Genomic DNA, 26449 nt, shown 5'->3' with positions numbered 1-26449 from the left:
TTGCCTTTTTCATCCCGTATGTTAGTAATTTGAGTTCTCTCTCTTCTTCTCTTCGTTAGCATGGCTAAGGGTCTGTAGATCTTATTTATTTTTTCGAAGAACCAACTTTTAGTTTTGTTAATTTTTTCAATAGTTTCTTTTGTTTCAATTTCGTTGGTTTCCGCTCTGATTTTAATTATTTCTTGCCTTCTGCTACATTTGCTGTTGTTTTGCTCTTCCTTTTCTAGGGCTTTGAGATGAAGTGTGAGCTCATTTATTTGTTGTTTTTTTTCTTTTTTTGAGGAATGACCTCCTTATTTACATTTCAATTAGAAGATAGAAACTTTAAATCTGGGTTTAAAAAATGGACCCAATTCTATGCTATTCATAAGAAACATAATTTTAATATAAAGACAAAGGATGAAAGTTATATGAAAAAAAAAAGATGTCATTTTAAACACTAATCATAAGCCAGTGTGTCTATTTTAGTCTCAGGAAAGGTAAACTTTAAGAGAAAAATATCATCATTGATAAAGATGGGTACTTCACAATGACAAAATGGTCAGGAACAAAGCCCAAAATTGTTTTTCTCTGTTTAGACTAATAAGATTGATAAATCTCTCTTTTTCTGCATATAATTTCGGAAGGTTTATGAACCTCATGAGTATTTATGGACCTCTATTTAACCTATTTTTAAATTCACATTATTTTAAAGTTCAGCAGTTTTCAAGTAGCAGATCCTCTCAATCCTTGACAACCATTTTTATTATCATTGACTTAATTCTTGCAAGTCATCTCACCTGGAACTTCACCTTCTGATTAATGTCGGAGATGCAGAACTGCTTCAGGAAGCGCTCGTCTTCACTCCAGAAGAGGCGGATATCAGGGATGTCATAGAGGATCATGGCCAGTCTTTCTAACCCGAGGCCAAAAGCCCAGCCGATTCGATCTTGAGCACCAGCTATAATTAGGAAAGAAAATAAAAGGGCTGTTTAGGGAAGTATGAAGATTGGGCAGGTACACACTCCTCCCCATAATTACCAGGAACCTTGCCTGAGGCCTATAGTCAGCAGCGCCCTGCAGAGCCGTGGTGGAAGGCACCCCATCTTACTTTTCCTTCCTCTTCATGTTCCTTACTGTCCTCATGAAAGCACTATGGAGCCACACTGACGATAGTATTTTCTTTCATTTCTGAATAAAGTTCAGGCTCTTTGAAACCCGCATTCTCACCTCTGAATTATGCTTTTTCTGTAGTCTTTACCTGCACTGATTTAAACATGTAGCCTTCTAGGTGTCAGTTACATAAGAGAACTGGCTACACATAGGGCCATATGTGCAAAACAGGCCACACTGGACTGTGAACATTCAGAAAGTGTGTGTCAGGCCATCAAAATCTTCAACTTTATTAAAACACCATGTTTCCTGGTAGTAAGAGCTCCTCCAACCATGTGCAGAGGGCAAGGAAGCCATGGTGAAATGCCTATCTAGTGACAATTACCCCAAATGGTAGCAAGCGGGTCAGATTCTGTCAGTACAGTGAATTCTAACAGTGCATTTCACATGTATGAATCAGAGTATAAGACAAAAGACAGGGCGGTCCAGTGTAAGAAAGGTGACAGGAGCAGTTCATACTTCTAAAAAAAGCTTGGAAAATGAGCTCATGAAATGAAAAAATTACAAACAGACATAAAGCAGCCTCCTGAGGCAGACTGAAGTGGCTCCCCGAGATTCCTACCTCTCATGCACAGCCCCATGGAAACCTCTTCCTTTGATTGTAACTGACCCATGAGAAGGACAGGGTCTCACCCCAGTCATTAGTTTGTCTCGTGTGACTTGTATGACTCTCTCCACCTTGGCAGATTGCAGAGAGATTTCCCCTGCTGGCTATGAGGAGATGAGAGGCCATGCTGTGAGGAAACATGTGCCCAGGACCTCGGGGAGTCCCTAAGGAGCTGAGAGGCACACCAAAGCCAGTGAGACACATGGGAACCCCACTCCCATAATCATGGAGAACACATCCTCCTCAGTCTGCTAGGCGAGAAGACCCAGAGCTTGAGAATACAGCCCTAACATTCTGATTACAATCTGGGGAGACCACACACTGGGGGACCACACCAGTCCACATCCAGAGTCCTGAAGCAAGGAAACGAATAGTGTATTTGTGTTGTTTTAAGCCATTTATGAGATAATTTGTTCTTGTGGCAGGGAGAGGAGTGAAGAAAAAACAAATCAGATAAGAAACGTGGAGAAAGGTGACAGAAAATGGCAGAGTTCCAACCATAAAAGGCCAGGGTGCAGGCTAGGAAGGCTGAGGGGTGAAGAGACAGCGAGGCTGGGCAGCTGACACTCTGAGGAGGGGACAGAGAGAAGCTGATGTGCTCTGGTTATTGCTGCCACCACCATCATTCACAAATGACAAGGATAAGAGAAATCAGAAAGAAATGTGAGCCTTTAAACAAAGGATTTGTTTCAAGGCTCAATGAATAAAAAGTATTCAAAATGCCACAAGAAAATGATACAGAGAGAGTAGGGCTCAGTCAGAGGGAGAGTGAATATGAAGAAAACTGAGTGGCTGGCTACCTGTGTTCCCAGGACAAAGGATCATTCCAGAAGGGGGTCAGGGAAAGGGCTGTTTAACCAGAAGAATGCTGCAGCCAGAGTTCCTGACCAAGTGACCCCTGCCTAGAAAGAAGCTGATGGGGGAGGGAAAAATAGAGTAATACATAGTGATGCCTAAAAACCTTAGAGAGGCTGATGACCAACTAAAGACACAAAAATTAACACAACACCAACACAAAAATGCTCACATATTTTATTCTAAGATTTTAGGGGGAGATTTATCCCTAGGAATTAACAAAAGCAGAAAGATAAATAAAGATATTTGGGGCAGTATTACTTATAAGAAGAAAAACAAGAAAACAATCTAAGTGTCCAAAATTAGTAAACTGCTTAAATATTACAGTACATTAAAATATTATTATATTAAAATACATAAAATAACTACATAGATGTTATTAAATCAGAGTATAAGAGAATATGAACACTTCTATGATAAAATAAATATTTACTATGATTACTACTTAATACAGGTACAAATGAGAGTCATAATATGAAAATTAAAGAATGTGATGCTCATGGGTCACTATGAGTAGTAATTCAAAAACAACTGCTTATTTTTAAAATTCACAAATATCTTTATGAGATATTTGTGATGCAGAACATGATGTTTTGATATAGATATATATTGTGGCATTACTAAAATGAATCAATTAACAATCATTGATTGCTTCATAAACTTTCTTGTGATGAAAACATTTAAAATCTAGTCTTGGCAATTTTCAAGTAGACAATACATAGTTATTAGCTAGAATTACCATGTTGTACAATAGATCTCGAGTTTATTCCTTTTACCTAACTGAAATTTTGTATCCTTCGACCAACAATTTCTAAAACATTTTCTGTACTAGTTAAAGTCTTTTCAAGTAAAAAATAAACAACAACAACAAAAAGAGGTGGGAGTATTAATGTTACTTTGCAATTGAAGCGTGTTTATTAAATCATTTACACTTCATCTTCAAATGTTAGACAAAACCAACCATCTAGAGACCACTATCTATAGCTGAATGAGCAGCAGATCTAGGGGATTTGGTTTTATTTCATATCCAGTAATTTGTTATCTGCTCTTTTCATGCACCACCCCTCACTTCTTTCCCCATTCCTCAAAGCAAAAATAAAAGTAGTGGAGATCTGTTAAAAGTAGGTTAAAAAAAAGAACAATAAATTTAAAAATGGGAAAAGAATATGAAGATATTCACAGACAAGGAAAGAAAAAAATGGTTCTTAAACAAATGAATACTTCAGTTAAGAAAAATGCAAGATACAATTGAATCAAGTTACCAGTTTTTACTTACCAGGGGGGCAAAAAATTTAAAAAAAATGATCATACACTTGGTAGTAAAGCACTCTTATACACTGCTGGTAGGATGCATGTGGGTTTTAATTTTTTGACCCAAGGAATATAACATAGCACTAGTTATCAATATTCAAAATATATACTGTCACATATTACTTGAACTTCTAGAACAGATACTATTCATGAAAATTTGTGAATTTACAATGTGATTTATTGAAATAGTGTTTATAATAGCAAAAGAGTGCACACAACCCAAATGTTTATTCATAGGAAATTGGTTAAATGAATAATGGAATGTTATTGTAACACCTTCTGAAGGATTTCAAATACTGTTTTTTATTTGGGGGTGGGTGGGAGAGAACAGGGCACATGAAGACAAAAGGTGGAAGGCTTTACAATATGTGGCTTTGTATATAAAAAGTGATGAGAAATTTTTCAGGTATATGTTGATTTTTCTTTTATCAGAAATGCTCTGGAACAAAAAGTATTTTGAATTTTGGAGTGTTCTGGATTTCTGATTAGGGATTCTAAACCTGTAATAGAAATCTTAATGACTAGATAAAATGTGGTGCTTTCTTTTCTGTTTATTCTTTTCCTAACAGGTTTTAAAACAACAAATAATCCCTTTCATTGGTGTCAGGCTTCCAGGAAAGACTAGATTAATAAAAATGGATTCTGATGTTCCACTTATAGCCTGTTTGGGTGTTTCTCTCTACAGAAGAGCCAATGCATTCTAAGCCTGGAAAATTAATGCTGCTATTTGTGGGGGTTTCAAAAAACTCAAGCAAATTCCCCAATACCCCTCATCTTCAATCCTAGTGGGCTGAGATACTTCAATCAAGAGATAAGGGAGAAGAGATGTGATGTGACTTCTGAGATTACACGAAAAAAGTCATGCAACTACCTCCTGCTTTTTTTTTTTTTTTTTTTAATGATCGTGTTGTGACATTTCCTCTCAGTCAGGATTTTTCCCTCCAAAGATTCTCTTGGAACTCCACCACTAGTCTCTGAGAAAGCTCAGCAAGATGAAGAGGACTTGTGTAGGAGCTCACAAGGGGGAACCTAGCCTTCAAGTTCCCCCAGCACCATTAGCAGACACGTAAGAGAAGACTTAGGAGGATTCCAGCCCCAGTTGGGAACCACCCCGATTGTGTAAATCTCCCTAGATGAGGTTCTGGGCACTGTGGAGGAGAGACATGCCATCCCTATTGCGTGCTGTCTGAATTCATGACCAAGGAATAATTTTCCATTACGGTAAAGCTAAAACTACACTGTAGCCACAGGTTCTACTTTTCTTGGTCTGAAAATATTGCAAATAAAAAAGTAAAGTTTCAAACAGGAGAGAGATCAGGAGTTACAAGAAGCTTAAAATAAGATGAATACACTATATTATACCACCTCATTTGTGTCATAATATCCATTCGTCTCTCCAAAGGCCAGGTCGCCCACTATTATTCACAACATTGCTCATCCTAGAAATCAAACCATCTTAAGTCAAGGCTACCCAATCCCCTGTCACCACATGAATCACTGCCCTTCATTTTATTTCTCCAGCTTGGTGAATGGATCATCACCCATCTAGTCACCCAAGGCAGCAGGCTGGAAGTGAAGTTTTATTTCACATACCACCTCATATCAGGCGAAGACCTTTAAATGATATCTCAGAAGTCTCTCAAAGGCCTCCCTTAATTTGAGTCCTACTGTCACTGTGGACGTGTCTTTAACAAAAGTCTTTCGCTCAATCCAAGGAGTTCACCCTGTCTCCTCATCCAGCCCATCTCTAAGAGTGCCACCAATTTGCTCCCTAAAGCATGAATCTCCACATTGCTTTAAGCAGATGTGTGTGGACTGTGGGTCAGAGAATGATCTCTCAGCAAGCTACATTTAGCATTTTGTTCTTGTTTTTACTTTGCATTTGGCATTTTTCTAAAGGATAATTTTTTCACAGATCCCCATCACTCAAGGAACCACAAGATTAAATTACACAGGGTCCGGGTGGGGGAAGCCTGAATAGTAAGTTATAGACTAGCACCTGTGGCTATCAGTTGGCATCCAGGCAATCCTAAAGACAAATGGAAACACAGGCATTCAGCTCCAAGTTACAGAGAGAGGGAATAGTATGTCGTTAGCAAAGAACATTTCAAAAAACTTCCAACACATCCCAGGCTTATAATTTTGTCACAGGTAAAATCATGCATATGATGTGCCAGTCAACAACAGAATTCACATTATTTTCAACTGCACATGATTATTCCTTGACCATAGACTATATTCTGGGACATACAACACATTTCAAATGTTAAAAAATATAGAAATTCTATAAAGAATGTTCTGTGTTCAAAATGGAAATATATCAGAAATCAATGATAGAAAAATATCTGAAAAATATTCAAAATGCTGGGAAATTAAAAAAAAAACATACCTCTTAATAACCATAAGTAAAAGAAGTAATCGCAAAGGAGATTAAAAATACATTGAAATGAATAAACATTAAGATATAACACATCAAAATTTGAATTCGTAAGTTACTGGGTGGGAATGCAAAATGATAAGCCACTTTGGAAAATACTTTGATAACTGTATACAATTAAGCAATGGTTCTTAACTGGGGGAAATTTTAGCAGCCAGGGGACACTTAACAGTCTAGAGACACTTTTGGTTGTTAAAACTGGGTAAGAGGATAATGCACAGGACAGTCCCTCACAACAAAGATCATCCATCCCCAGAAGTCACCTCTGAGTTAAATATATGCTTAGCATATAACAAAGGAATTCCATTCCCAGGTTGTTACCTAAAATATGGAAACATAAGGGCACCTAAAGACCAATACAGAGATGCTCTTCACAGCTTTATTCATAATAGCCCCGTGTTCCTCAACTAGTGAATAGAGAAACTGTGGTATGTCCATCTAGTGGAATACTACCCAGTAATGAAAGTAAATACATTTTCACCCATACAATAACATTATGATATCAAAACCATTACACTTAGTGAAAGGAGGCAGTCTGGTACCAAACATTAAGTATTCTAGAATTCCATTTACATGACATTCTGGAAAAGGCAAAACTAGAGACAGCAGATCAGTGGCTGGCAAGGGCTGGAAATGAAGAAACTTTGGAGAATAATGGGAATAGTCTATATCTTGATTTAAATTTTGTGTGAATTTTTCTGTGTGTAAAACCTAACCCAATCAATTAACTGATCAAAGATCCTTTGCTTGGATGACATGGCAATATCAAATAAAATTGCTCTCAGGTCCTAAATGCTTACTCTCAACTTCTCTGGATATCCCATCATTAACTAGAAACAAATAGCTTGTGCACCAGCACTATTCTGAGGACCACATTTTGTGTAGCAATGATCCAAATGATGGAAATGCTTACATTTCTTTTTTTGAAGCACAAAATTAAGAAGTTCCTTTACTCTTATACACCCACTAGGAATGTACACATGGCAGGTTGAAAATTATGAGATTGGGGAACAAAATACAAACCCCATGTATAGCATCGAAGGCTCCTGTGCCATCACCTCAGGTAAACACAATCCTCTGAATGTCCTCACATAACATGTTTTGTCTTTCTTATCTTGTCCTTCTTCCTAACACTTTACATTTGTTTCCTTTCCCATCATCCCATAAAGCTCGACTGACATTGCCCTCCTGTGAGATTCTTCCTGTGACCCTCAAGGATGGATTAAGTTTATCGTCAACTCTCCTCACAAGCACAGTGTACACACTGGTTTTAGCACCTCCCAACCTGATCAGTCTCTCTCTCCATCTAAACCTAAGAGTTCTAGAAAACAGTCCCAAGACGATGTCACATGCATCGCTAGCCACACAATACGTGTTTTTAGACACATATTATACTAACAAGAAGAACAAGTACTTTCCATGTGGTAGAGTGTGTCATTCTCGCTGCACAAAGCTGCAGATCATGACAATGAGAATGAATGAGGTCTCGGGGGTGGGAGGTAGGTAGTCTGAAAAGTGAAGTTTGCACAATGTTCATGATTAGGGGTTAGAAGGCTAAAAGGGTAGAGAAGAAGGATGAGGGAGATGAAAGCTAAATTAATTGCTTGGTGAATATCTCTTACCAATTTCACAGATGGAAAATGCAGGTGATCACAAAATGCTTAGCATTAATAGCTGAAAGACTGCTGCTTTATCACCAGATGTGGCTTAGCTTCTGAACAGGGCAGAGTCAGCAGAGGGAGCATCACCAGTTAAAAACCACATCTGCAAGAAGAGTTGGGGCTGGCCCCTGTGAGGAGATGAGATGAATGTGGGCAACAATGCTGGATAGTCAATTTTAGTTTCTTGCATCTGAAATGATTCTGCCATTTAACTATTACCACAACGAATGGCTTAATACCAATTAGCCTAAAATTAAAGACATTATTCAGATTGGCTAACATTCAACAATTCCATCCAAAAAACAGTCAGTTACCTGCACAAACAATTTCCAATTACTTTTCTCAGAAGGCTCCCTAGGAAACAATTCTGTTCAAAGTGAGATGTTCCAGAGCTGTTTTTATTTTAATAGCCCAGGAGAATGACAGGCAGTACCACGCTGAAATGTGCCAGGAAAATGCATGACTCTGGGGCCTCCATCCCACCTGGGTGTCAGGAGAGAGAGGATGTCTTCTAAAGACAGGAGATTGGCTCCTACTCAGAGGACCTGATGCTGAGGTGAGGGGGTAAATTCATAAGGCACTTAAATCCCAACCAACTTGTGTGTCAAAGTTTGTGAAACAGACTTTCATTGGAAAAGGGAATATCTGGAGTCTCTCTTCCTGCCACTGGCTACAATCTTTATTCTCACAATGAATCTGATCAAAACACTTGTTTGTGACAATCACTATGGGAGGCTGCAAGAAAGGACATGATGTCCATTTGCTAAGCAGTACCAAGTTTTACCTTTAAAATACTTTGTTTTGATCCCATCTTAACCTGCTTTTTCTGTGCCATTGGCCTATTATGTTATTAAGACAAACCCAGAAACTCCCGAGGTAAGGCTGTAGGTTAAAATCATATGGCCCTGGTAAAAGACTCTGGGAAATAAATTTAACTCAGATCTAAGAAAATGACTTTAGGTTGTGGGAACAGAAAAGTTGTGTTTTTTTTTTTTTCCTGAACAAGATTGTTTTTAATATTAAGAATGCCAAGCATTACATGAATGATCATAATAATTCACTTTTTATCTCGGTCCCATGGAGGCATAGAGCCAAACTTGCAGATCAACTCTAGAACTGCAAAAGGGTTCAGGGAAAATTCTCTCTGTGACTCTGTCCCAGTTTTATTTTCTAATTATCTTATTTCCTCTTTGCCTTGATTATGTCAACTATTTACTTTATCCTCTCATATGTACTTCTATAAGGTACTTCAAATTCTTTATGGGAGAAAGTGAGCCATAAATAAACAGACATTTAAAGATATTGTTGGCCAAGGCAAATATAATTTTCAGGTCTCTGGCACTCGTTAGCTGTAATTTGTTGGTGGTCTGACAGGTTTTAAGTTAATATCTTTTCCCTCATTCTGAAATTAGAGGGGCCTTATAAACTAGAGCCATCAGACAGAGTATAGAGTAGCAACCGTATTCACACAGAATACCCAGGAATGGAAGCAGTTGGGTACTTCTGTACTGGGTGGAGCATCCCATGAAAGAATTTTTGTTGTTGTTGTTGCCAAAAATCCTTCTCAGAAGGCCAGCCTATGTGGAGAAGGAAAAGAATGTGGGAAAAGAATTCAGAGATGAGAAAATTTAAATAAAGGAGAGGAGGAGGAGACTGGAAATAGAAATGAGCACAGTAAGAAGTCACTGGTGTGAAAGTAGAAAAACAAAATTGGTCCCAGAACCTAAATGGGTGTCTCTTTGTAGCAGCTGATTCTCCAGGCCCTGCCTCCACAACTGCAGAGAGAGCCACCAGCAAAGGACAGCCCAGGTACAGAGGCTTTGCATACAGGCTCTTTTTTTGTTCCTCCATCCAAAACAGGGGTCCTGTGAGCAGGGATCATCTCCAGAAGAAGCATGGCTGTGCTGGGTATGGAGTTAGGTGAAGAGCAAAGGGCACCATGCATGCCACCACTCAGCGACACACCCGCGAGAGTGCAGGGAAGCTAGCCATGCAGTCTGTGGAAGACACTGGGTCAGGGCGGAGATATTTATTAAACCTCCTCTTCCTAAGTCCTTAGTCTTCAATTTCATGAGGATAAATGACACACCATCAACTGGAGAAAGGGCTGAGAATGGCCAGGTGATGAACACAAAAGAGGTATGTGCACAAGCAGCTGAGAACTGGAGCCCTGCAAGGTCGGTACAGTCCCCGTGCCTCCATTGAAGGTCTGTGATGAACTACAGGATCATCACATTATACTGTTGCCAGTCAGTGCCAGGAAGTGAGTAATTGAGGGAAAAGAGTTAAACTTCAAATACTGTCTTATGATTAAGTGATTATTCTCTATGAAAATACAGTTTTTCACACTAACCTCTCTAATGTTTAGAATAACTAAGTTGGAAAGTGAGTCACGTTTAAATGAAATGAGATGTAATGTCTAGTGCCTACTTGAAGAGGCTACTGCAGCGAGAAGATCACCCCTGTTCTCCCCTGAAAAGCTGAGCTGGACATTTACTCTTTTAACTACAGTTCTTCATCAATGACCTATTTAACCTTTTGAAGACTTGAGTGAAATCTTTGCTTGGTACATAATGTAAACTAGCCTATACCTAGAAGCTCAAACACATCACTTTTCCAGAGATGAAATAGGTTTCATTTGATTTTTGCATTCTTGGTGCTGTGGCTGAGAATGTAAAGGTATTAAAACACCAACATATTGAAGCGCTGCTTTCTCAGTCTCCTTAAACAGTTCTTCTGCCTTCTTAATTCTCAACTATACTAATAAATGGCAGAGTGTATTCTGATTCACTTACTAAAAAGAAGAAAATTCCCAGTAGAGACTTCAATTTTTTCAGAGATAGAAACATGACAATGAAGGAAGATGAATTAAAACTAAAGATAATAGAGTAAAATATAATTTGAGAGGCGCTCACTAGAAGAAACCACAGACCAATATCCCTCATGAACACAGATGCAAAAAATGCTCATTAGATTACTAGGAAACCAAATTTAGCAGCATATTGAAAAGATTATATGCAATGACCAAATGGGATTTACTCTAGGAATGCAAGCAAGGGTGGTTCAAAATATGAGAATCAATCAATGTAATATACACATTAATAGAATAAAGGGAAGAGAAACCCATGTGATCAATTTCAATTGATGCAGTAAAAACATCTGAAAAAAGGTAACATCCTTTCATGATAAAATAAAAAAACAAGGGACTTTCTCAACATGATAAAAGTCATGTCTGAAAAACCACCACAGACATCATTCTCAATGGTGGAAAGTCCAAGACCAGGAACAAGACAAGGAGGCTCACTGTCTCTACTTTCAACATAACACTGAAAGTTCTAAACAGAAAAAAATAGGAAATAAAGAAAATGAACTGAAAAGAAAGAAGTAAAATTTTCTCTATTTGCAGATGACATGATCTTATATGTAGAAAACCTTAGGAAACCCATGGAAAAACTGAAATTATAAATTCAGTAAGGCTACAGGATACGAAACAAACCTACAAAACTCAGTTGCATTTCTACACACTAACAATGAACAATCTGAACAGGATATTAACAAAATAATTCCATCTACAAGAATATAAGACAGAATGAAGTACTTAGAAATAAATATAACCAAGGAGACAAGGGACTTACATGTTGAAAACTATTATTTATTGTTCTTTTTACATGCACTTGACAGTAGGGTATATTTTGATGTAGTATTCCTACTTGGAATATAACTTATTCTAATTAGGATGGAACCACCATTTGACCCAGTTATCTTACTCTTCAGCATATAACCAAAGGACTTAAAATCAGCACACTGCAGTGACGCAGCCACATCAATGTACATAGCAGCTCAATTCACAATAGCTAAGCTATGGAACCAACCTACGTGCCCTTCAACAATAAAAAAATTTGTGGTATATATACACAATAGAATATTACTCGGCCATACAAATAATGACACTTTATGGCTTTCGCAGATAAATGGATGGATCTGTAGACTATCGTGCTAAGTGTAATAAGCCAATCCCCAAAAAACAAAGGTTGAGTGTTTTCTCTGACACGCAGATGCTAACATACAACAAGAGAAGGGGAGAATAGAAGTTCAATGAATTATACAAAAGGAAATGAAGGGAAGAGAGAAGGAATGGGATTAGGAAAGACAAAATGAATTGGATATAACTTTCCTATGTTCATATATAAATACATCACCAGTGAAACTCTATGTCATGTACAACCACAAGAATGGGATCCAAATTAGAAAACTATAACATGCTACTGAACAAAACTGAAGACAACAATACTAAGTAGACAGACATTCTGTATTCAAGGGCTGGAAGATTTAAGATGGCAATGCTATTCAAAGAAATATACCAATTCAACGTAATTCCTATCAAAATACCAATGGCATCTTTGCTGAAATGAAAAACTCATTGTAAAATTCACATGGGATTTCAAGAGACTCTGAATTGCCAAAATGATATTGAAAATGAAGAACAAAGATGGAAGGCTCACTCTTCCCAATATGGAAACTTACCACAAAGCCACAGTTCTGAAAGCAGTGTGGTATTAGCTTAAGCAAAGACACAAAGAACAATGGAACAATGGAATAAAATGGTGGATCCAGAAATAAATTGTCACATCAAGCATCAGTTGATTTTTGACAAAAGTACTAGGACCATTAAATGGACAAAGAATAATCTCTTCAATAAATGGTGCTAATAATAATGTTATCATACAACAATTAATTCAAACTGGATAAAAGAGCTAAATTTAAGACTCAATACCGTAAAGCTCTTTCAAAGAAAACAGAGAAAAATCTCCATATGACACCAAAAGTACAGGCGACTAAAGAAAAAATTACTTTAGCAGTCAGGGAAATGCAAATCAAAACTAGAAAGATATATCTCTCTACAGTTAAAATGGCAGCAATCAGTAATAAAAATAATACTGGATAGGATATGAGGGAAAAGAAACACTTTTTAACTGTTTATGGGATTATACATTTGTAAGGCCACTATGGAAATCAGGATGGAGGTTCCTCAAAAGACTCAGAATGAAACCACCATGGTCTAGCTATACCACACTTATTATTTATCCTGAATAATTAAAATCATCATATTTATATATATCATATTTATATATTTACATATATATTTATTAAAATCATCATATATATATATATGTTTATCCTGAATAATTAAAATCATCATACAAAAGTCATAATGCAGCACAGTTCACAATGTCTAAATTATGGAACCATCCTAGGTGTCTGTCAGTAGATGAATAGATAAAGAAAATATGGTATATATACAAAATTAAGTTTTATTCAGCCATGAAGAAGAATAAAATATGTCATGTACAGGGAAACAGAGGAAAAGAAGCCAAACTCAGAAAGTCAAGGGTTGTATGCTTTCTCTCAAATGTGAAAGTTTGACAGGAAAAAGGGAAAGAAAGGAGAGCAGAGCAGGGATCTCATGAAAATAAAAGGGAGATCAGCAGAGAAGAGAAAAGGGAACAGGGGAGGGAGGAGAGGAGAGAAAGGAAACATACTGGAGAACAATACTAACAAAAGTATGTTGTTTTATTATGTTCACGTACAAATACGTAACAAAGGATCCCACAATTACAGCCAATGATAATGCACCAATAAAGATATGAATAAGGAAAAAAATAGATACATTGAACTTCATCATTAAAAATTTTTTGTATGTCAAAAGCCACTACTGAGAGAGTTAAAGCATAATACACAGAAATGGGAGAAAAGATTTGAAATTCACATATCTGATAAAGGTGTACTACTCATGCTTTATAAAGAATCACTACAATTCAACAACAGACAAAAAATCCCAAATTTAAAAAGGGGAAAAATTTGAACAGACATTTCTCCATAGAAGATATACAAATGACCAACAGGCACATGATGTTAATAATTATTAGGAAAATGCAAATTAAGATCATAACGAGATAGCACTTCACACCTACAAAGCAATAATGATAATAATAATAATAATGGTAATAAAAACAAGTATTGGGAGGAATAAAAGGAAGTTTTCAGTTGCCGTTTGGAATGTAAAATGATGCAGCTGCTCAGGAAACAAAAATGATAGATATACCATGCGACTCAGCAACTCATTTCCTCCCCTCCCTGTGTACATGCACACACACGGCACATAGTCATATAGTAGAAATAATTCAAGTGGACGTCAACAGAGGAATGGTTTTGAAAAATGTGTTCCGTATATACAACAGATTATTCAGTCCTAAAAAGGAATGGAGCTCTGATACGTGCTAGAGCATGAATGAACCTTGAAAACAATATGCCAAGTGAAAGAAGCCAGGCACGACACATGTGGTGTCACTTTTATGAGACATCTGGTAAAGGCAAATTCATCAAGAGAGCAAGTAGATTAGAGGTTACCAGGTCTGGATGGGGAAGAAAAATGAGGAATTACTATTTCACTGGTACAGAGTTCATTTGGGGTGATGAAAATATTTTGGAAACAGAGGTGATAGCTACACAATAATGTGAATGAAAGTAATGCAGCTGAATTGTACACTAAAAATAGGTGTAACTACAAATTTTACATGACATGACATTTTGCTATGAAATTTATATTAAATTAAACATAAATTTAGTAAAAATTTATCATTTTAAATAATTAAAATATAAATTTATTTATATACTTAAAAATTTAAATATTCATTAAAATTTATATAACACACTACCATATAAAAACTTCAGACGGAGTAAACATTTACAAAGTTTGAAGAAATTTTCCAAGTGTTCTTCATTTCTAAAGGAAACAATGCATTTACTTCCTCCATATTATATCCATCTTTGAAAACACTACTATTTGGGCCATTATGCTACCAAATGCTTCAGTGGACTGCAGTCTCCTCTTCCACAAAACGAAACAGCAGCAATAATAGAGCTTCTTATGTCCTTCCAGCTCTCAATAGCCCACGATTCAACTCAGCTTAGGAGCAACTAGCGGGGGATGTAGCTCAGTGGTAGACCACTTTTTTAGCATGCATGAAGTCCCACATTCAGTCCCCAATACCTAAAAAAAAGAAAAGGCAAGGCCAATGTGGATATAGTACTTAACTAAGGGTCTAAATAAACGGTAATGAAATACAAACTACTGAAAAATAAGTGTTTAATGTTTAACAGCATAAGAAAAGACCTTTACCAAATGCCCTCTCTAGTTGGCCCCCTGGTCTCCACAGGCCCATGAAATACACAGTTGCACTTAAATCAGCACCCTTGATGGGACAGTTAAACACAGTGAGGACAGTCTTTCCTCCCTGTTTCAGGTCTCTGAATGTCCCCTTCTCACTGAGGCCTTCCTGACCACCTGCCTTGTAACTGTTAACCTCCCCCATCAGTCAATACTCCAAATCTCCTTTCTCTGCCTTCTTCTGAAAATATCATCTTATACAACTGTTCAGATTTCATTTATTTATTGTTTATCATCAGACTTCCTACTAGCCTGGGAAGTCACAAGGGGAGTATCTCTGCTTGTTTTAATCACTTTGGCATCCTGAGTAGCTAGACCAGAACTGGCACATAAAAAGTGGTCAGTAAATATTTGCAAAGAAATGACAAAATGACATGGAAAGTTTCAAGACTTTACTATTTTTAGTTCACCTGCTTTGTTTAAATGAATCACATTATGAAGATTTCATATTTAAAATGAAGTTGTCAATGTAAGCAGTGATTTTTAAAAAATTCATTCTACTGTTACCAAAGATAGGTATTTAATCACTTTGTGTGGTCTTTTGGGGGTGGCTCTGCTAAGATAAGTATTAGGTTAAATTTGTGATTTGTACTTTTGTTTATTTAGTTTTTTAATGTGGTGTTGGGGATCAAACCCAGTGTCTCATGCGTGTTAGGCAAGTACTTTACCACTGAGCTACAACTCCAACCCAAACAGTAATTTTGATACTGTATCTGTGAGAGATTTTTATCTGTCATACTATATGGTGATATTTTAATGGAAGTGAGTCAATTACACACACACACACACACACACACACAGACACACATTTGAGGTGGGGTTCTCACTACATTGCTCAGGCCGGCATCAAAATCCTGGACTTAAGTGAACTTCCTGCCTCAGTCTCCCAAGTAGCTGGGACTACATGCACATGCCACATGCCTGACTAGAAATTTTACAGATGCCATTTCTGAAAACACACCTCAGAAAGGAGAAAAGTGAAACACAAAAAAGAAGCAAGAGAAAAAACTGAATATCCTCCTCATCTGCCCCTTCCTTCTGGCGCTCAGCTTGGCTGGGCTGCACTGTACAGAATGCACCAATGGGCATAGGTCAAAGCTTCCTGAGAGCTGGGACCCATCACCCATCTGCTTTAATATTTCACCTTTCTATTTTATTTTCTTTCTCAGTGGCTGGATTATGGAAAGGTAAACAGACCCTGCATCCTGCAGGGTTTCCTCATAAATTGCTTTCTTAGAATGCCAAGGGTCAAGTGAAAAGTTTATTACATATTGAAAAAAAAAGATTTCATATTATATTAAGTATATTTTTTCTTCCTCATCAAAAGGGTCTGATTTCTAGGAATTATTCAACTTAATAAACTGGCATGTTCCCCAAATAATTGTTATATGTAACCCTGAAACAACCTATTAGCATTCCCATATTTTATGGAACTCCATCAATTAATTACAGGGCATTTCACCTAGATGATTTTGATTTCCATCCTCATGATGACCTTGTGGGACTGTCAGGCTAACATTCATCTATATTTAATAGACACTGAGATTGAAATCTCTGTGTTTTGACTTCCAGTATACACATCCTGTGACTGTTTCCTCAGATTCATGCTTAAACATTAACTTAGTCTATGTCTGAGTTATTTCAAAACACCAGAAAGCTCCATTTATTTTTTTAATATGCCAGTCCCCCAAAACACAGGCAAAACATCCTTTGTGATGTGTGGATGCTAACCAACAACAAAGGAGGGGGAGACAGAGTTTACTGGATTAGACAAAGGGGAATGAAGGGGAGGGAGAGGGGTAGTAATAGGAAAGACAGTAGAATGAATCAGAAAACAACTTTCCTATCCTCATATATAAATATATGAGCAATATAAAACCACATCACATACAATCACAACAATGGGATCCTAACTGGAACAAGTTACACTTATTCTATGTATATATTTCAAAATATACTCTATTATGTGTAAAAATATAATATTGTTTTATTTTTCCTTTTTATTGCATAAAGGTGGGGTTCATTATACCATATTTGTAGATGCACATAATTTGATTAATGTCATTCCCCAGCACCTTCCCTAATCCTCATCTCTTCTTTCCCCTGATCTGCTTGTTCTACTCTACCAACCTCCCTTCTATTATAATTATTATCATCATTTTAATTAGTGCACAGTTATATATATATATATGTGTGTGTGTGTGTGTGTGTGTGTGTGTGTACGTGTGTGTGTGTGTTCATTGTGGTATATTTGTACACAGACCTAACGTAATTTGGTGGATTTTGCTCCTCAGTCCCTCCATCCCCACCCTTCTTTTTCTATATCTTTCCTCTACTCCATTGGTCCCCTGTCTATTTTCATGCAATCTCCCCTGTTTTAAGAAAATCTCTCTCTAGTTTCCACAAATGAGAGAAAACCTTCCACTCTTCACTTTGAGTCTGACTTATTTCATTTAGCATGATATTCTCCAGTTGCATCCATTTAGCAGCAAATGACATAATTTCATTCTTCTTTATGGCTGAATAAAACTCAATTGTATATGTGTACAACATTTTCTTTATCCATTCATCTGTTGACAGGTAATTGGTCTGGTTCCATAACTTGGCTATTGTGAATTGAGCTGCTATAAACACCAGTATGCATGTTAACACTACAGTACGCTGATTTTAGTTCTTTTGAATAAATACCAAGGAGTGAGCGGACTGGGTCACATAGTGGTTCCATTCCTAGTCCTTTGAGGAATCCTGTCAATACTGCTTTTCAAAGTGGTTGTACTAATTAGCAATTCCACCAACAATATATAAGTATACATTTTCCCCCACATCCTAACCCAAAAGCTTCATTTATATCTGCACATTTTCTAATTATTTAATTTCCAGTTGACTTTATCATATTTCATGAAAGTTAGTAAAATGACTTGCATAAGGAGGGGCTCAAATGTGTCCACAGACTTCTCTTCTGAATGCTGGGCTTAGTCACTCCAGAAACATCTTTCTCACTTGGTTTTTCCATAAAATACACAGACTTACTGAGTGAACTGATAGACTAGCATTAAATACTAGCACTGGGCAAAAGCTTCCACTTCCCTTGATCATTAATTATGATCACACAGTAATAAGAGCACTACAGTACCCCAGTGAAAGGCTGCACATCTGGAGGAGGCCTAGAAAAGTCCAGAAAAGCTACAAAAATTCTGATTTCTTCTCTTCTTGCCATGGACTAGAGTTCAAACCTCTACTTTCCAGCTGCAATTCTTTTTCATGTTTTCACTAGTGCATTACAGTGACACATAATACCTGGGTTAATTTTGACATAATCATACATAAATGGAATATAATTTGCTCCATTTTTATCCCCAATACTTCTTTCCCTCCCCTCTTCACACCCCCATTCCCCTTCCTCTATTCTACGGGTCTTCTTTCTACTCACTATTATCTTTTAATAGGTGATTTTATAGATACACATAATGGTAGAATTCACTGTGGTATATTCATATATGTACCAGTAGCAATTTCTGAACTGTTTCCTTAGAGACTTGCCACTGGATGATTGACTTTTCAAGCTGAGCCCAAAGATCGATCTCCTGCCTAAAAAATTTCTCTAGTTGTATATATCCTTGGACCCACACACTTCTGTCAATAAGTCCTTCACACGATACAAAGGCAGACCTTTCTTTTAAAAGAAGTTTTCCATGGTATGGAGCAGACTGTGGATTAGATTCTATAGGCTGTGACAACTGTGATCCTTAATACAATCTGAGCTAGAATGCATTCTAATCAACTTGTAGAAAAGAAACTTTGAACATTCACTTAAAAAGCTCTCTTTGAGGACTGGGGTCATGGATGAGTGGCAGAGTGCTTGCCTACCATGTGTGAGGCACTGGGTTCGATCCTCAGCACCACATATAAATAAGCAAATAAATAAATAAATAAAATAAAGATCTATCAACAACTAATAAAAATATTTTTAAAAAGAGCTCTCTTTGAACCATCCCCTTCCTTCCTGGATCCTAGAGTTTAGGTTTCTGCAGTTTAAGAAAATAACATTTTTTGAAGTTTATGCTCATCAACAGTAGCCTGGAATAAAGATATTCATTTATATATTCACAGCACATTACCAAATTCAGAATTTCACACAAATGCAATAAATCTCACCTAATCTAGAATCCATATTTAAATTTTGTCAGTTGTCTCCAGACCTGACTTTATAGCTTTTATGGGATGCAAAGGCTTCCCTGAAGGTCCACACACATCTTACACTTCATTGCCCAGACTGGATTGTTTGGGCACCCCAGATTTAAAGAATGTGAGGAGCATGATAGGATGGCTCCTCTAACACTGAATTAGAAACACAGTCATGGACAAATGGGGCTGGGCATGGCTCTGGGGTCAGCCAACCAACAGCTGCCAAGTGCTAGACCCAGGATGTGCAGCTCCCAGAGCCGAGGCCCTGAGGGATGCAGACTTGTACAGCAGAGAGAGACCTGTAAGCCCAGGAGAGCATATGTGGTAAGTGCCATGTGACAGAAAGGAGGCTTTGTGGGGCTCCAGAGGAAGAAGGGCCACTTAAGAGTGCCTCAAGAAGGAATTGGGGAGGTGAGTCAGGAATGGTCTTAAGTGATGAAGAGTGTTAAAATACAAAGGTCTTCCAACAAGACCAGAAGAGTAAAAGTAAACATCTGAAGGTAGAAACAAGAAAAGAAGGTGAGCTGATGAAACCGGCTAGATACAGGGTAATTCAGATCCTTCAGAAAACATGAAGGAATTAGTGATGCCCTGCTTAGTGCTTAGCACTTATTAAGAATCAAGGGCTAAATACATTCACATGCATATAATTAACCAAAGACTCACACCCTACTTCTTATACATGGATATAACCTCCAAATAGAATATTTATCTTTCTCCCTTTTCTCTCAAATTTCAATCTAAGATCCTAGAACACAAATGAATTAAGTATTGTTAAGTAAAGCCTTGCAAATAACATTTTTCTTTCAGTTTATTTAACAGTTTAATATGTTTGGACATTCTCTATTTTTTAGATAGAAGCTATTTTTGTTTGATTTTTAATTGGTTGTGTTTTATTTGTAATGCATTGAATTATACGTGATGCTTCAAGTAATAATATACTCCCCCAAATCTGCAGGTGAGATTTTTTAAAACTGGAATCATATTTTAAGTACTCTAAGATAATCACTAATTAAATAATTACTTTCAACTAAATGTGAGCTCTTCACATGCCCATTTTCATAAGGAAGTAATATCCATGAGGAAACACTGTCTGGCACTATAAAGCCATCAGTGCTGAGAAATGTCTTCATTTATTTCAGAGGTATCATTAGGTTTCCTTAGTAAAAATGGGCCACAAGCAGAAAGGTGACTAGAATCAAGCCAGTTCACTCTGGGAAAAAGAAGTGTTCCAGGACACAGAGACTAGAGATGTAAGAGATTCAGTTAATCCCCGAGCTCAAGATATTGGGACACCTAGACCCTAGAGGCATGCCTGTGGATGGCAGGTCAGATACCACAGCCTCTGCTTACTCTGATTTCATTTCCACAAAACAGATTTATAGAATCAGCTCCAACTTGAATCATCTGGCCCAGCCTTTTGCTGACCAATGAAAATAAAATGTAAGATAATAAATAAAATGAAATGTGCCAGAGGAAAACACAGTGGCCGATGTACTTGAATAAGATTATCCATCCATCTATCTATCCATCCATCTCCCCCTTTCCTCCCTCTCCCTCTCCCTCTCCCTCTCTCTCTGAAGGAGGGGTAGAAGAAGGGAGAGGAGGACGGAGGGAGAAGAAAAGAGAAAGGGTGTGTGTGTGTGTGTGTGTGTGTGTGTGTGTATTAGGAGAATCTTTATTCCTTTCTCAGTGTGGAAAACATGAAAACCCACTAATGTACTTTTTAGCATTCTAACCCATTGCTAAAATTTCTGAAGTACTGTTATATGTATGTATGTCCTTGTGTTAAAACCCAGCAATAATTGTTTCTTTTGTATGTCAGTTAGAAAAACTGCCTTCTAAAATAAGTTAATTGTGCTCTATTTTTTGTCACACCCTTATAATTTTTTTAACCATGGAAGGAACTTAATTTAGAGTAAGTAATGCCACTGTCATTTAAATATATGAATGATAAAAGGAATGTCAGCTGTTCTAATTCTATAATTCCCAAGTAATGACAATTAATGAAACACTCTTTACTAGTGGGAGTTGTTTTAAGCAGTAGATAAAGGAGTCACTGAGCCTTTTAAGATTTATTCCCATAACCAAATTGCACCTCTCTTCATCATTATCCAAAATATAATTAAAAGATGACATTTAAAAACAAACCTTAAAAATATTAAACTACATCCTACTCCCCAAAGAAAACTAACTGAGAAACAACACTTGCCTTCCACTTGAAGCTGAGAGGAGTTTCGGAGACAGCCTCACCTCTGCCTCTGCCTCAAGTGCTGCTGCAGCCTCCCCAGAGCATCAAAATGGCTTGTCAATATGAGAAATGCTGGATAAAATTATCAATGAATGTTATTGGATAGATATTCATTGTGTTGTTTCACTGCTGTAGAAATATTCTTTGACCTTTCCAAAAGAAAATGAATCAATAGGAGTATTTTGTAAAGACTCTGTTTCCTCCCATGGTCCACTCCAGCATTCTAAAATACGTTGTTATATACTGTGAGACCATCTGCTTCAGCACTCTCTATACAGGAGAAAAGGCATGCTGCAGGGTCGGCCCAAACACCAAATTCAGTGGCCTCCACAACTCCTTGGCTAAGGCCAAGTTAATTGACAATAAGCAAAATTTCTGAGCAAAAGCCAAACAGCTTGATCCAATCTATTCCCAAATATCTTAACACCAAGAAACATGAAATTTCTTGGCAAACTCTGTGAACCTCTTTTCCCTCCTTATTTTTAAAACATAATGCACTGATTTCTGTTCCTTTCATCAACACTCACCTTTTTTTTTTAGTTTTTTGGTTTTTTTTTTTTAAAGAACTTAACTCTCTATCAGAGTGTTTGTTACCAGAGGGAACATTCCTTACAAAGCCAAAGTAATCAGGAGTTGATAGGAAGATTTGTGGTCAATATGATCCTTGAATTAATTCTCCAGGGCCTGAGTCACTTAGTTGTATGCAACTATTCACAATAAAACCTGAAAATACATGGAATGTCCACACACAGTCTTAAAGATGCATTTCCCATTCACTCTGTAATTAAATGTGTAGGTGCAAAGCCAGCAATGTTACAAAATATTAGCTAGTATCCTGGCTCCCCAAATAGGAAAGCCAAGGAAATAATAGGAATTTGACTGTAATAATAACTAATATATTAATAATAACTAATGTATTAAAATACACCAAATGAATTTTTCTATCAACATTTTGTCTACATCAACTCAGTTTTATGGGTGGAATTATGCTGAGTGAAAAAAGTCCTTCCCAAAAGCTACATATTGTGTAGTTCCATTTCTATAACATCTTGAAACAGCAGTTTTAGAAATGAAGAACATATCAGTAACTGTTAGGTAGAGCTGACAGGGGGAGGGGTGGCCATGCTCATAAAGAGAAGGATCATGTGGTGATGGAACTGCTGTGCATCTTGACATAAATACATAAACCTGCATGTGATAAAACACTAAAGAACTAAACACACACACACACACACACACAGTAATTCCAGCAAAACTGGGTAAGTCTTAAGATCTTATAAGTCATAAGATCAATGAATTAGATCAATGTCAACAACCTGGTGTGACATGGTTCCTCTATTTTTGCAAGTTATTACCACTGCAAAACTACCCCATCCCATCATGATGTCTGGTAAGTCTCCTAACAAGGAGAACTGAGAAATTCATTCTCCAAGGCCTGAGACTTGCAGCTCATCTGGCAAAGAGCTGTTAGAGCACTGCGCATGCTTCTTTCCTTCCTCCTCTTTATCAGTTTCCCCTTCCTATTAAACACAACTCAGATCTTGACCAACTATTCTTTCTACATCCATGAATTACTAATGTATTATAAATGAGCAGGTTTAAATTTGATAAATGGTAGTGACTAGATTCCTGAATGAAGAGATTTTTCTGACTTTTTCCCAATGTATAAATGAGCTCCCCTCCTTTCTGGACATTTCTGGACTCTCAGAACTGAGCTCAGAAGAGAAGATGGGCAGGGAGAACCTCCATTTTTCAAATCAGAGTAGCACCTCTCTAAAGGGGCTAGAGAACTGTCTTATAGAGAGCTGTGCTGCCTGGGAAGAACTGAGCAAAGACACAGTTCTGGGTAAGCAGAGGGCAGGTATTAAAGCCATTCCTTTTCTAGAAATTTCCCAAGCAAAGGAGGAGCAATCCAAAAGGATTGTTTGGTGACTGTTCCTTCTCCTCAGAAGTGCATGGAAACCTCAGGCCAGCGAAAGAAAGTTACTGTCCACTGACCAGGGCTCGTTTTCTTACTGAAAGAAAAACTAGGCTTTAAGCAAGCTGACAAGTTTTCTATCCTATAAGCACAAGCATACAGTTGATTAATCATAAGCTATTAGCCTGTCTAAAGAGTAGACAGGCCAACAAAAAACCATTTACTAGCTGGTAATCTAGGAGAGTTATTTAATCTCTGATTCAAACTCCCCATATCAAAGTGAAGATGAGTAACAGTACCTACTTGGTAAAGCTATTGTGAACCCTAAATGAGTAATTAATTACAAGGGAATGGTGTAAGAGAAGGTCTGGGACAAAGGAAGGATTATAATGGTGCCTATAATATAATTAAGTAGTTCTGGGTAGCCAGGTATGTCTATAACCCCAGGGACTCTGGAGGCTGACAGGAGGATCAAAAGTTCAAGGTCAACATGGGTATTTTAGTAAGACCCTGACTCAAAATAAAATTTAAAAAGGGCTGCAGATAGAACTCAGAGGCAGAATGCTCCTAGATTCAATCCCCACCACCATGAAACAAAGAAACAAAAATACCAGTTTGGGGTAGATAGAAACTGACAGAGTAGATATGAATAAGCTATACTGAATTTGTCTCTGACCTCTCACTGTAAACAAAGAGTTCATCTCATACAATAATAAGCCCTCTCATGCTCACACAGCTCCTTCTATTCAGTGAGGGATTCGAGGATTCTCTGTGGCTTCCTCTCCCCATGAAATCAAGGGCTCCTCGCCGCCACCTAGCAGTGGTCTGCGCTCATTTGTCCTCCCCAAGGTCTCTCCTGCATGTGCCCTTCTGTCCTTGAAACACAGGCACACCCTCTTCCCCCATCCTCCTCTCCTGGTCTCCCTGCTCCAATGTCACAATTGTGGGTTGCTCTGAAATCTTTTCTTTCTGTGGGTATCACTGACCCTTCAAAAGACATGAAATATGAAGTAGAGTATTAAATGGAACTTTTCCTATTGTCAGCGAAGGTCCAAACAGCTAAGAAAAACAAATGTGGGATTATGTACACTAGTCAGCTTTTTACCACAGTAATAATTGAGATACCTAACCTAAAAAAAAGGCTGTCAGGCACAGTGGTGTGATCCTGTGATGCCAGCTACTCAGAAGGCTGAGGCAGGAGGACCAGCGAGTGCAAGGCCAGCCTCAGCAACTTAGTAAGACTCTGCCCCAAAATAAAATAAAAAGTACTAAGGATGGAACTAAGTGGTAGAGCATTTGTGTAGCAAGTGCAAGGGCTTAGGTTCAATTTGCAGCATCACAAAAATAGAGAGGGTGGTAGGAAGAGGACAAGGAGGTGGGGAAGGAGGAGAAGGAGAAAATACATATTTAAAGACTTATTTTCCTTAAGGTTTTAGAGGTTTCAGTCCATGAATGATTGGCCCCAATGCTTAGGCCAATGGCAAGACAACATATGATGGTGGGATGCATGGTGGAGAAAAACCACTCACCTCATGGTTGTGAAGCAAAACACAGAGGGGGGAAGGGGCTGGAGCCCCACAACCCTTAAAAGGCATACCCCCACATACCCTTCCACAAGCCCCCACCTCTTGAAGGTCTCACCACCTCCCTAGAGCACCACCCTGGAATCAAACCTGTTAACACACGGGCCTCAAGGGACAGGCCAAACCTAACAACATGCTGAGATAGTGGGCCCAGGGGGCAGGTTACCCACCTTCATGCTGGATGAGTAAAAGCTGAAACTTCACTGGGTTCTTGAAATGGCCTCACTGAGGAGTCATTATTAGATAACTGTCTTTCCCTCCCTTCTCGCTGCCCCATCAAACAAGTGGGTGTCTACGGAGCCATCTAGAGAACTTGGCATGGGTCTCCGTGGATTGTAGAGACTGCTCCTAATCCACACTTAAAAAATTCTAACGGCCCATAATGCAATGGAAAAGTCAATCACAGCAGGGCTGAAAAAGAGTTTACACTGGCTAACAGGAGTCTTGTTCATTTGTTGTAGCCCAGATGGGCACCTGCATAGAAAGTAGCTGTGTGAGTTGACACAAAAAAGTGTCCTATCCAAGAGGTGTTCTGCAGAGGATGAGCTGATCCCAGCCCAAAGAGCCTACAGGAAGTCCTCTGAACAGAGACCCCATGTGGGACAAACCACCAGCTATAACTGGACACCACATTCCTGGGCCTTGAAAAGTTACCACTGGGCAATCTCCAAGGAATCCACAAAACCACCTCCAGAGGAAAAAAAAATGACAAAAGAAAGCAATGGTATCTGGATATCAGTCATACCTAGAAGTCACTATGCCAGATTCCAACTTTACTTTGTTGCCCCTTGCCTCACTTCTCTTCTACCCAATGAACCCTCTTAAACCCTGGCTCCCTGCTCCACCTAACTGCACTTCCAGTGTCCACACCTGTGCCCAGTTCTGAATCAAGGGAGGCAAAGAAGCTTTCAATCGAATGGAAGAGGGACGCTTTGCCATTAGACTGGACTGTATCTGAAAATGACCAGGGAAGCCCCAGGATCCCTTGAGATTTCGTTGTGCATGAGGAAGACTTTGACAGAACTTGTTGAAGACAATGGTGTGAAAAATAAAATTATTCTACCTCCACTGGGTCCAGTTCACTGAGTGCAATGTTATAAATGTGCTTCACTTTAACCTTCCCTTCCCCAGGCCTCATCCCAAATGGCCGCAATCAGTTCTCTCTTCTGTTCTGCCTCCTCTGTCCCCCAGTCTTTGCCTACCCCCCCCCCCCAAAGCCACTTGGCAACAAATAAAGGCTTGGAATATTTAAGTGTTTTTC

General features: G+C 38.1%; 1 protein-coding gene across 15 annotated transcripts in view; it reads right to left on the bottom strand.

Moving 5' to 3' along the window:
- The window catches only part of Fars2 (phenylalanyl-tRNA synthetase 2, mitochondrial), a 509560-nt gene that overhangs the window by 214821 nt on the left and 268290 nt on the right, over nt 1-26449 (bottom strand). For all 15 annotated transcript variants that reach the window (XM_048799745.1, XM_048799744.1, XM_048799738.1 and 12 more), the window contains one exon: nt 780-940. In XM_048799745.1, the coding sequence (XP_048655702.1) occupies nt 780-940 (161 nt within the window). The remainder of the gene's footprint in view (nt 1-779; nt 941-26449) is intronic.

Source organism: Marmota marmota, unplaced genomic scaffold, assembly GCF_001458135.2.
Source record: "Marmota marmota marmota unplaced genomic scaffold, marMar, whole genome shotgun sequence".
NCBI classification, from domain to species: domain Eukaryota; kingdom Metazoa; phylum Chordata; class Mammalia; order Rodentia; family Sciuridae; genus Marmota; species Marmota marmota.
The sequence above is the reverse complement of the archived record's forward strand: the minus strand, read 5'-3'. Positions and strand labels throughout refer to the sequence as shown.